The sequence below is a fragment of the Oncorhynchus keta genome, chromosome 4 (assembly GCF_023373465.1).
Source record: "Oncorhynchus keta strain PuntledgeMale-10-30-2019 chromosome 4, Oket_V2, whole genome shotgun sequence".
NCBI lineage: Eukaryota > Metazoa > Chordata > Actinopteri > Salmoniformes > Salmonidae > Oncorhynchus > Oncorhynchus keta.
Genome location: NC_068424.1, coordinates 30,614,972 through 30,626,561, shown reverse-complemented (window position 1 = coordinate 30,626,561; position 11,590 = coordinate 30,614,972). Strand labels below are relative to the sequence as shown.

Sequence of the window (11,590 nt, the reverse complement as noted above, 5' to 3'; positions counted from 1 at the left end):
GGCTCCGTGAGTGTAAAAAAATCAATACTTGATGGAAGATTGCTCTCCGGAAAATCTGTTTTGATTCCAGGATTAATTCTTGACCAAAGGCTCCAGCAGAATGACATGCCATTAGGCCGAAAATGAACACATTCTGCAGTGGAAATTGGATGGAAATGTGTCAGGCGATTGCCCTGGCTGGTTGTTCTGCTTTCTGTGTAGAGGGACTGAAGGTGTGGCTGCTGCTGTGAATGAGGCCCACGGACTGACTCCATTTCCAAAGCAAAGACAAACCCACCGTGGCCTCTGAGTATTCTCAAGGCCATTGTTGTCCAGCTCCTGCAAATGCATTCTTACCTAGGTGAAATGCATTTGTCCACCACATTCTATCTCTCCTGTGTTTTCCATAAAGCATGGCATGAAGAATGGGAAATCTTAAAATAAAGCAGGGACTTTTTTCTTCTCTCAACAGCAGCAAGAAGGGGGGAAATGCAATATTGATGAGCAAGTAATGTGTTTGTCGTCACAAATAACATATTTTCCTCTTTGAAACTTCAACAGGAGATAGCTGAGAGCGTCTGAGCAGTGACATCAACGACAGTTGCAGTCAAGCTGGACAAAAGTTGTTTGCGGGTGTATTGTGTAAATAGATCATACGGTACAGACCTCTAATACCACAACAAGACGGTCTACATTTGATATTCAATCTCAGCCCTGTGACATTTACTTGAACAAAATGTGAAGACTTCTTGAAAATAAATGTTCATTTGGTCACTACTCAGTTACACAAAGCAATCAATCATAATTCCTCAAACTCGTTTTGCTAGAACGATCAAGGATGTGGGTTAGGTACTGAAGCTGCCAAAGTAAAAGTATCAACATTTCCGGCATCATGAATGAAATGCTATGGGAGAGAGTAGTCCATTTTCAAAATATGTTTACTCTGCGTGTACACCAGCTCCCAAAGGACATTTTGCAACTCTCTTAATGGATAAATATCTGGGCTCCAAAACTCTGTAAATAGACAGAAACATGTCTTGCACACAAAGTAGTCGGAAAGTGTAAGGTATTGCCATTATTTTTGTTCTGGCGTTCCTCCATTGTGCCAGTAATTCAATGATTAAATATTAACATCCCTCTCTCAGTTTCAAGGAGCTTTAATGAATTAGGACTGTCCGCAGTCAGGCAAAGATCCCAAAGAGATGGGCTGAAGTGCTAGAGGAAGGAATAAGAGACTGTCAGTGTCCACAGAGGCTTTAAAGAGAATACTCTGTATTTCTATTTTCACTAGTGACTAGAACAAGGTTATCAGATATTTATTTCCCAGATATGAATAGTGCGCATTTTATTTGGGATGGGTAGTAGATGGAAAGGTTATTGATAATACCAATAATTAAAATGCATAAAATACTATCTGTGGTGCAATTAATTTTGATGTAGGCTACAGTAAAGCCCATTTGCATTTCTGTGTAGGCTATCTTGCCTTTGAAATAGACCTACTCCTTGGATGTTTATGAACTACATCCTCATTAATATTTTCATATAATTCGTTTTACTTGTTAAAAAAATGTGGGAGAGAGTAAACAAATGTAGATGACAAACTGTGGTACAGTAGGCCTTCATATTTTTTAGCAGCTCTGTAGACCTGTATGGGTTTGGCGCCATCTACAGTCTAAATAAAACCTCATCTGGAGACGAGTGTGTAATTTTACTTCACCGCAGTAGATGGCAGAATGTATGCACTCGTCTCTTTGGGTATACATTGCCATCCAAAGAAGAAAAAACCTCAACGCGCATTGTGATGACGTCGTTAACTTTGCTGGCCCACGTGACTTGCAGTCAAACTATGTTACTAAACGTTCAAGCTTGTAGGGGCAAAAATTCATTTTTAAAGTCCACGATGTCTTGGGTTAAGTCTGTACAGTACAGTGGCGAGGACGTATTTGACGAGGATGCGGATGATATTAATTTACAGGACAAAGAATGGAAGTACAATATGAAGAAACGTGTGAAGGTAAATGCATGGATAATGTTTATCAATCATGTTTCCACCTAGCTAGATGTCATAGCTAGCTAGCTACATGTTAATTTTTCGTATTTTTTTTCCCTAATATTTTACATATTGCGTTGGTTTATTGGACTTGTTCACAATTATTTGGTTTATCAGCCAGTTATAGCTAGAATGTTCACTTCTCTGTAGCACAGGGCTGTTCAATGTCAGACCTGTAGGGGCGAAACATTTCTCGTTTTCATGGTCCTCTCCTAATAAGGGTAATTCAGACATGGGAAACCAGGAGAATGAAATTAATTACCAGGTTGAAACAAAAACTCGAAGTGTTTCGCCCTGCTTCTAGCGTCACCCAGCACACAATGTGGGCATTGTAGGCAGCTAATGTAAATACAACTGGCTGCATTGTAACCCACAGCACCCTCTCTAGAAACAATGTGCCGAACGTTATGCTGTTCTGTGGTTCTCTGTCAGGACGGCTATGTTGATGGCATCGACCATGGAAAAGAAGCGTCACTCCAGCTTGGTTTCAACATGGGATACCGAGAAGGAGCTGCAAGCACCAGGGCCATTGGGCAGCTGAAAGGAATAATAAGGTAGCTTTCTTTCCATGATGTGACCATATGACTCTTTGTGCTGGCTACATTATTGCTGTCCTCTTTGTTGTGCATGACCCATGCCTGTCCCACTCTGTTCTCTCGCCCATTGTCTCTGATTCTGTTGGCCCTTTGTATCTCTCTACACAGTGCTATACAGTGCTGGTGCCAGCTCCAGAGACCAGACACCCCCACCCCTGCCTCAGTGACTGACCTCCTACAGCGGGTTGTAAAGCATGAGGACTCTCTCATGGAGGCAATGAAGACGGCTTTGGAGAACCCTGTACCCAGCGTCAGTGACGTCTCGGAGAACATGGAGGATCTGGGGGTTGGAGAGGTTGAGTCGGGCTGCTGTGCAGGCGGGGGATGCAGCAAGGGCTCAAACGGCTGTAGGAAAGCCAGTGATATGGACATTGGTCCCATCTTGCCACAAAAGCCCCGTTTGAGCTTCACACTGCCCACAGACCCCTTTGCCATTACAGGGGAAAGTCTTGAGCAACTTCTACAGTGTTGCATGGACATAGTGTCTGAACTGGGTCTGCCCCAGGAACTGATTCAGCATCTACAGCAGCTGAAGAGTGCAAAGGAGTGAATGTTAGCTCAAATGCAAAAATAATGCCACGGAAGACTGAACGGGTCTGAATTTTTAATTGAATTTGTAATATGATACTGTATGTAATACATTATTTACTATACATTATTTTCTTATCCAATTGCATATATGCTACAGGATAAGTTGAATCCTTATTCTATAGTGCCTTTATGCTAAATATTAAAAAGATAGACTTGTCGTCTTGTCGCACATGATATGTTGTCTTCATTTTTTTTTTTGTACGATTTTGTCGTCTTACTATGCAAACAATGAGCTAGATGTAAAACGTATTTACAATGCATTCCTGTACAGATGTAATGAAATATAGGCTATACCATTCTGACAATTATTTGTCTTTTGTTCCCCACTTGATGAAGAAATGGCCTGGTACTGCTCCTGGGTTATCTAGGCTGGTACAGTATTTTTTGTTGAGTGATTGTTGAGTTTCCTTCACGGAATTAGAATACTTCATATGTAATTTAATAGGATCTCTATGGTTTCCTTCACATCCCTAAAACATCCCGCAGCAGATTCGGAGGGTCAGGACCATGTAGAGTAATGAAAAATCTATTCTGTCTCTAGTGCACCCTATGTTGTTCAATCATTCAGCTCTGAAAAAGGTAATTCGATTAAAGTTATGAACGACTCAACCTCCCGGAAGTAATCTTAACACCGAAAGATTTTTGGGGTTGTGAACAATGATGTGTGTGTATATATATATATATATATATATATAAACTCTGGATTGCTCATGTTATTTATTGGCTAGTCAGAGGCTTTGAAGCTACTGGTCGGCCATGCTGAGGTACTTACAATCTAAACTTGATGCCCTCAGTCTCACTCAAATTATCAATGAACCTACCAGGTACCCCCCCAAAGCCTTAAACACGGGCACCCTCATAGATATCATCCTAACCAACTTCCCCTCTAAATACACCTCTGCTGTCTTCAACCAAGATCGCAGCGATCACTGCCTCATTGCCTGCATCCGTAATGGGTCAGCGGTCAAACGACCTCCACTCATCACTGTAAAACGCTCCCTGAAATACTTCAGCGAGCAGGCCTTTCTAATCGACCTGGCCGGGGTATCCTGGAAGGATATTGATCTCATCCCGTCAGTAGAGGATGCCTGGATATTTTTTTTAAAATGCCTTCCTAACCATCTTAAATAAACATGCCCCATTCAAGAAATTTAGAACCAGGAACAGATATAGCCCTTGGTTCTCCCCAGACCTGACTGCCCTTAACCAACACAAAAACATCCTATGGCGTTCTGCATTAGCATCGAACAGCCACCGTGATATGCAGCTGTTCAGGGAAGCTAGAAACCGTTATACACAGGCAGTTAGAAAAGCCAAGGCTAGCTTTTTCAAGCAGAAATTTGCTTCCTGCAACACAAACTCAAAAAGTTCTGAGACACTGTAAAGTCCATGGAGAATAAGAACACCTCCCAGCTGCCCACTGCACTGAAGATGGGAAACACTGTCACCACTGATAAATCCACCATAATTGAGAATTTCAATAAGCATTTTTCTACGGCTGGCCATGCTTTCCACCTGGCTACTCCTACCCCGGTCAACAGCACTGCACCCCCAACAGCAACTCGCCCAAGCCTTCCCCATTTCTCCTTCTCCCAAATCCATTCAGCTGATGTTCTGAAAGAGCTGAAAAATCTGGACCCTACAAATCAGCCGGGCTAGACAATCTGGACCCTTTCTTTCTAAAATTATCTGCCGAAATTGTTGCCACCCCTATTACTAGCCTGTTCAACCTCTCTTTCGTGTCGTCTGAGATTCCCAAAGATTGGAAAGCAGCTGCGGTCATCCCCCTCTTCAAAGGGGGGGACACTCTTGACCCAAACTGCTACAAACCTATATCTATTCTACCATGCCTTTCTAAGGTCTTCGAAAGCCAAGTCAACAAACAGATTACCGACCATTTCGAATCTCACCATACCTTCTCTGCTATGCAATCTGGTTTCAGAGCTGGTCATGGGTGCACCTCAGCCACGCTCAAGGTCCTAAACGATATCTTAACCGCCATCGATAAGAAACATTACTGTGCAGCCGTATTCATTGATCTGGCCAAGGCTTTCGACTCTGTCAACCACCACATCCTCATCGGCAGACTCTACAGCCTTGGTTTCTCAAATGATTGCCTCGCCTGATTCACCAACTACTTCTCTGATAGAGTTCAGTGTGTCAAATCGGAGGGTCTGCTGTCCGGACCTCTGGCAGTCTCTATGGGGGTGCCACAGGGTTCAATTCTTGGACCGACTCTCTTCTCTGTATACATCAATGAGGTCGCTTTTGCTGCTGGTGAGTCCCTGATCCACCTCTACGCAGACGACACCATTCTGTATTCTTCCGGCCCTTCTTTGGACACTGTGTTAACAACCCTCCAGGCAAGCTTCAATGCCATACAACTCTCCTTCCGTGGCCTCCAATTGCTCTTAAATACAAGTAAAACTAAATGTATGCTCTTCAACCGATCGCTACCTGCACCTACCCGCCTGTCCAACATCACTACTCTGGACGGCTCTGACTTAGAATACGTGGACAACTACAAATACTTAGGTGTCTGGTTAGACTGTAAACTCTCCTTCCAGACCCATATCAAACATCTCCAATCCAAAGTTAAATCTAGAATTGGCTTCCTATTTCGCAACAAAGCATCCTTCACTCATGCTGCCAAACATACCCTTGTAAAACTGACCATCCTAACAATCCTCGACTTTGGCGATGTCATGTACAAAATAGCCTCCAATACCCTACTCAACAAATTGGATGCAGTCTATCACAGTGCAATCCGTTTTGTCACCAAAGCCCCATATATCCTACCCACCATTGCGACCTGTACGCTCTCGTTGGCTGGCCCTCGCTTCATACTCGTCGCCAAACCCACTGGCTCCATGTCATCTACAAGACCCTGCTAGGTAAAGTCCCCCCTTATCTCAGCTCGCTGGTCACCATAGCATCTCCCACCTGTAGCACACGCTCCAGCAGGTATATCTCTCTAGTCACCCCCAAAACCAATTCTTTCTTTGGCCGCCTCTCCTTCCAGTTCTCTGCTGCCAATGACTGGAACGAACTACAAAAATCTCTGAAACTGGAAACACTTATCTCCCTCACTAGCTTTAAGCACCAACTGTCAGAGCATCTTACAGATTACTGCACCTGTACATAGCCCACCTATAATTTAGCCCAAACAACTACCTCTTTCCCAACTGTATTTAATTTATTTATTTATTTTGCTCCTTTGCACCCCATTATTTTTATTTCTACTTTGCACATTCTTCCATTGCACAACTACCATTCCAGTGTTTTACTTGCTATATTGTATTTACTTTGCCACCATGGCCTTTTTTGCCTTTACCTCCCTTCTCACCTAATTTGCTCACATTGTATATAGACTTGTTTATACTGTATTATTGACTGTATGTTTGTTTTACTCCATGTGTAACTCTGTGTAGTTGTATCTGTCAAACTGCTTTGCTTTATCTTGGCCAGGTCGCAATTGTAAATGAGAACTTGTTCTCAACTTGCCTACCTGGTTAAATAAAGGTGAAATAAAAATTTTAAAAAGTACTTGAACTTGGCACTCTGAATTCAAGTAGGCTCAGTGGCAGTTTTAGCATGTAAATCTTGGGGCAAACTCCCTCAAAAATGTTTAGGTGCATGCCAGCAAAGCCACCATACTAAACGATACATGCATTGCACTATAACGGTGACAAACGGTGCCCACAAACTGTTAGGGTCTACACAAAGATGTCCCAACAGCAGAGCTTTCTTTTCAGCACCAAGGAGGGAAATCTTACCACTGCTACACCTGGCTATCAGGGGAGCCTTGTCTGTCTGTGAAACAGTTAATTCCCCCTCATTTACTGACTTAACAAAAATATATAGCTGATATGGCTGACTTGCTGAAACAAATGTGGTTTCTACTGACAATTGAAATGTACAAACTATGGCATAATGGGACGATGAGGTGAGAGGCAATCTGTAATTTTGATTAAGACAATTAGTGAGCTAGGGCGGACGTAGTCCATAACTAGTTGCTCAGCACTTTTGAAATGTGCAGCAAAATAATTCAGAACATGGGCGGTTCTTACGGTATTCTCCCTGTACACAAAGTCAGAACTGTAGGATAAAGGGAGCATATAAGCAGACAATGAAAGCTCTTACAATATTCTATGACTACATTTATCTAAAACAGGCTACATGTGCACCACCAGTAGGCTAACTTATGAGGGGGAAAGGGACCAAATTATTAGGGTGAGGCACATGGGCTACTTACAGCTTACTACACAATATACACTTAGTATTACTTTCTTAGCTACAGTATACATATCTCCCTGGCGTATTACACCATTTATGCAGCAGAATACAAGGCATTTTTGGACTCAACTTGTTGTGCTGTGCTCACTTGAACAGGAAGGTGGTGCGGCGGTCCTTGTGGGCAAATTTTGTCATCAAAGTCTGGCATTCTCTGGATTTATGGTACTTTCAAGACAACTGGGATCTAAAAAAAAACAGGTTGAATCATGACGTCAGTGATCTTCAGGCTCGAGCTCTTGAAAGAGGCCTGAGTTCCCAATTTGCTAATCCGAGTTGGATGACCGTTCATAACGTATTTTCCCAGTCAGAGCTTGTTTTTTTTCCAGAGTTCCCAGTTGTCTTCAACTCACTGAAATCGAAGATTTCCCAGTTCAGAGTTTCCAGTTACATTTACATTACATTTACATTTAAGTCATTTAGCAGACGCTCTTATCCAGAGCGACTTACAAATTGGTGCATTCACCTTATGACATCCAGTGGAACAGCCACTTTACAATAGTGCATCTAAATATTTTAAGGGGGGGGGGGTGAGAAGGATTACTTTATCCTATCCTAGGTATTCCTTAAAGAGGTGGGGTTTCAGGTGTCTCCGGAAGGTGGTGATTGACTCCGCTGTCCTGGCGTCGTGAGGGAGTTTGTTCCACCATTGGGGGGCCAGAGCAGCGAACAGTTTTGACTGGGCTGAGCGGGAACTGTACTTCCTCAGTGGTAGGGAGGTGAGCAGGCCAGAGGTGGATGAACGCAGTGCCCTTGTTTGGGTGTAGGGCCTGATCAGAGCCTGGAGGTACTGAGGTGCCGTTCCCCACAGCTCCGTAGGCAAGCACCATGGTCTTGTAGCGGATGCGAGCTTCAACTGGAAGCCAGTGGAGAGAGCGGAGGAGCGGGGTGACGTGAGAGAACTTGGGAAGGTTGAACACCAGACGGGCTGCGGCGTTCTGGATGAGTTGTAGGGGTTTAATGGCACAGGCAGGGAGCCCAGCCAACAGCGAGTTGCAGTAGTCCAGACGGGAGATGACAAGTGCCTGGATTAGGACCTGCGCCGCTTCCTGTGTGAGGCAGGGTCGTACTCTGCGGATGTTGTAGAGCATGAACCTACAAGAACGGGCCACCGCCTTGATGTTAGTTGAGAACGACAGGGTGTTGTCCAGGATCACGCCAAGGTTCTTAGCGCTCTGGGAGGAGGACACAATGGAGTTGTCAACCGTGATGGCGAGATCATGGAACGGGCAGTCCTTCCCCAGGAGGAAGAGCAGCTCCGTCTTGCCGAGGTTCAGCTTGAGGTGGTGATCCGTCATCCACACTGATATGTCTGCCAGACATGCAGAGATGCGATTCGCCACCTGGTCTTCAGAAGGGGAAAGGAGAAGATTAATTGTGTGTCGTCTGCATAGCAATGATAGGAGAGACCATGTGAGGTTATGACAGAGCCAAGTGACTTGGTGTATAGCGAGAATAGGAGAGGGCCTAGAACAGAGCCCTGGGGGACACCAGTGGTGAGAGCGCGTGGTGAGGAGACAGATTCTCGCCACGCCACCTGGTAGGAGCGACCTGTCAGGTAGGACGCAATCCAAGCGTGGGCCGCGCCGGAGATGCCCAACTCGGAGAGGGTGGAGAGGAGGATCTGATGGTTCACAGTATCGAAGGCAGCCGATAGGTCTAGAAGGATGAGAGCAGAGGAGAGAGAGTTAGCTTTAGCAGTGCGGAGCGCCTCCGTGATACAGAGAAGAGCAGTCTCAGTTGAATGACTAGTCTTGAAACCTGACTGATTTGGATCAAGAAGGTCATTCTGAGAGAGATAGCGGGAGAGCTGGCCAAGGACGGCACGTTCAAGAGTTTTGGAGAGAAAAGAAAGAAGGGATACTGGTCTGTAGTTGTTGACATCGGAGGGATCGAGTGTAGGTTTTTTCAGAAGGGGTGCAACTCTCGCTCTCTTGAAGACGGAAGGGACGAAGCCAGCGGTCAGGGATGAGTTGATGAGCGAGGTGAGGTAAGGGAGAAGGTCTCCGGAAATGGTCTGGAGAAGAGAGGAGGGGATAGGGTCAAGCGGGCAGGTTGTTGGGCGGCCGGCCGTCACAAGACGCGATATTTCATCTGGAAATTTGTTTTGAATGCGGCAGAAGTCATGCTGGATTGACAGCATGACCATTGTATTCAACCTTTAAGACTAATAATACCCTAAATGAACCGTTATAGCTCCGTTATTATCTTTACATGCTTGCACCAACATTATCTTAGCCTATATTGTTGAGCCTTTGACACTAGAAAATTCACTGCAATATGCAAAACCCAAATTCACCTCTTTTACCGAACTAATTTCATCCAAATCAACCCCATTCGCAGTGCTGACCTCATCTGTCCTGCATTTTTCCCTGGTGTAGAAACGGCTAGCTGTCTTATTCTTATGCTCACCAGTGGTGCATCCAAAGAGTTTCCCCTTTCAAACAGGGAGCCCTTCCACACTGAATAAAACCGGTTTTATGGTAAATTAACAAAGATGTAAACAACTCATTAACTCGTGCTTTATTCAACCTTTTCTGGCCCATGGTGTTGATGTGAATGTTTAGCATTTTAAGCTTGGAAAAAAGACCCGTAAACCCAGACTTGGACCACATACCCACTCCACTGAATAGCAGGCTAGAGATTGCTTTGCAACGCTTGCAATTACCCACTGATTCCTTTCAAACCACTCATTGTTAAATTTGTGATTTCCAACTTGTTGTGTAATGCTTATGTTTAATGGCCGATGAGCACCGATAAGTTTTTATCTATAATTTCTCTTCATATGGCAAGGATTGAAATGGATTTGCCATTATAACTTATGACTTAATTCATGATAATGATTCAAGGTCAGATGATGCAGATGCTAAGCTACAGGACTGTTTTGCTAGCAGATCCTGGAATAGGTTCCGGACTCATCCGATGGCATTGAGGAGTATACCACATCAGTCACTGGCTTTAACAATAAGTGCATCGATGACGTTCTACCCACAGTGACCGTACGTACATACCCCAACCAGAAGCCATGGATTACAGGCAACTTCTGCACTGAGCTAAAGGGTAGAGCTGCCGCATTCAAGGAGCGGGACTCAAGCCCAGATGCTTATAAGAAATCCCGCTTTGCCCTCAGATGAACCATTGATGCTCGTCGGATGTGGCAGGGCTTGCAAACTATTACAGAACACAAAGGGAAGCCCAGCCGTGAGCTGCCCAGTGACAAGCCTATCAAATTAGCTAAGTGACGTTTATGAGCACTTCGAGGCATGCAACACTGAAGCATGCATGAGAGCACCAGCTGTTCTGGAACACTGTGTGATCACGCCCGCCGTAGCCGATGTGAGTAAGACCTTTAAACAGGTCGACATTCACAAGGCCACAGGGCCTAAAGGATTACCAGGACATGTACTCTGAGCATGCACTGACCAACTGGCAAGTGTCTTCACTGACATTTTCAACCTGTCCCTGGCTGTAATACCTACAGTACTGTGCAAAAGTTTTAGGCAGGTGTGAAAAAATGCTGTAAAGTAAGAATGCTTTCAAAACTAGACATGTTAAATGTTTATATTTATCAATTAACAAAATGCAAAGTGAGTGATCAGAAAAAAATTCCACATCAAATCAATATTTGGTGTGACCACCCTTTGCATTCAAAACAGCATAAATTCTTCTAGGTACACTTGCACACAGTTTTTGAAGGAACTCGGCAGGTAGGTTGGCCCAAACATCATGGAGAACTAACCACAGATCTTCTGTGGATTAAGGCAGCCTCAGGTTCTTCTCTCTCTTCATGTAAATCCCAGACATACTTGATGATGTTGAGCTCAAGGCTCTGTGGGGGCCATACCATCCCTTCCAGTACTCCTTGTTCTTCTTTACACTGAATATAGTTCTTAATGAATTTCACTGTATGTTTGGGGTCGTTGTCATGATGCAGAATAAATTTGGAGCCAACCGGATGCCTCCTTGATGGTATTGCATGGTGGATAAGTATCTGCCTGTATTTCTCAGCATTGAGGAGACCATTCATTCTGACAAAATCCCCAACTTAATTTGCAGAAAATGCAGCCCCAAACTTGCAAGG

General features: G+C 44.3%; 1 protein-coding gene across 1 annotated transcript; it reads left to right on the top strand.

Annotated features, from left to right (window-relative positions):
• Positions 1–1,763: 1,763 nt before the first annotated feature.
• otulina (OTU deubiquitinase with linear linkage specificity a) lies at positions 1,764–3,390 on the top strand. Its single transcript, XM_035759572.2, has 3 exons — positions 1,764–1,993; positions 2,462–2,583; positions 2,734–3,390. Exons 1-3 carry the CDS (start codon positions 1,781–1,783, stop codon positions 3,173–3,175), a joined length of 777 nt encoding a protein of 258 aa, XP_035615465.1. The 5' UTR covers positions 1,764–1,780; the 3' UTR covers positions 3,176–3,390.
• Positions 3,391–11,590: the final 8,200 nt, after the last annotated feature.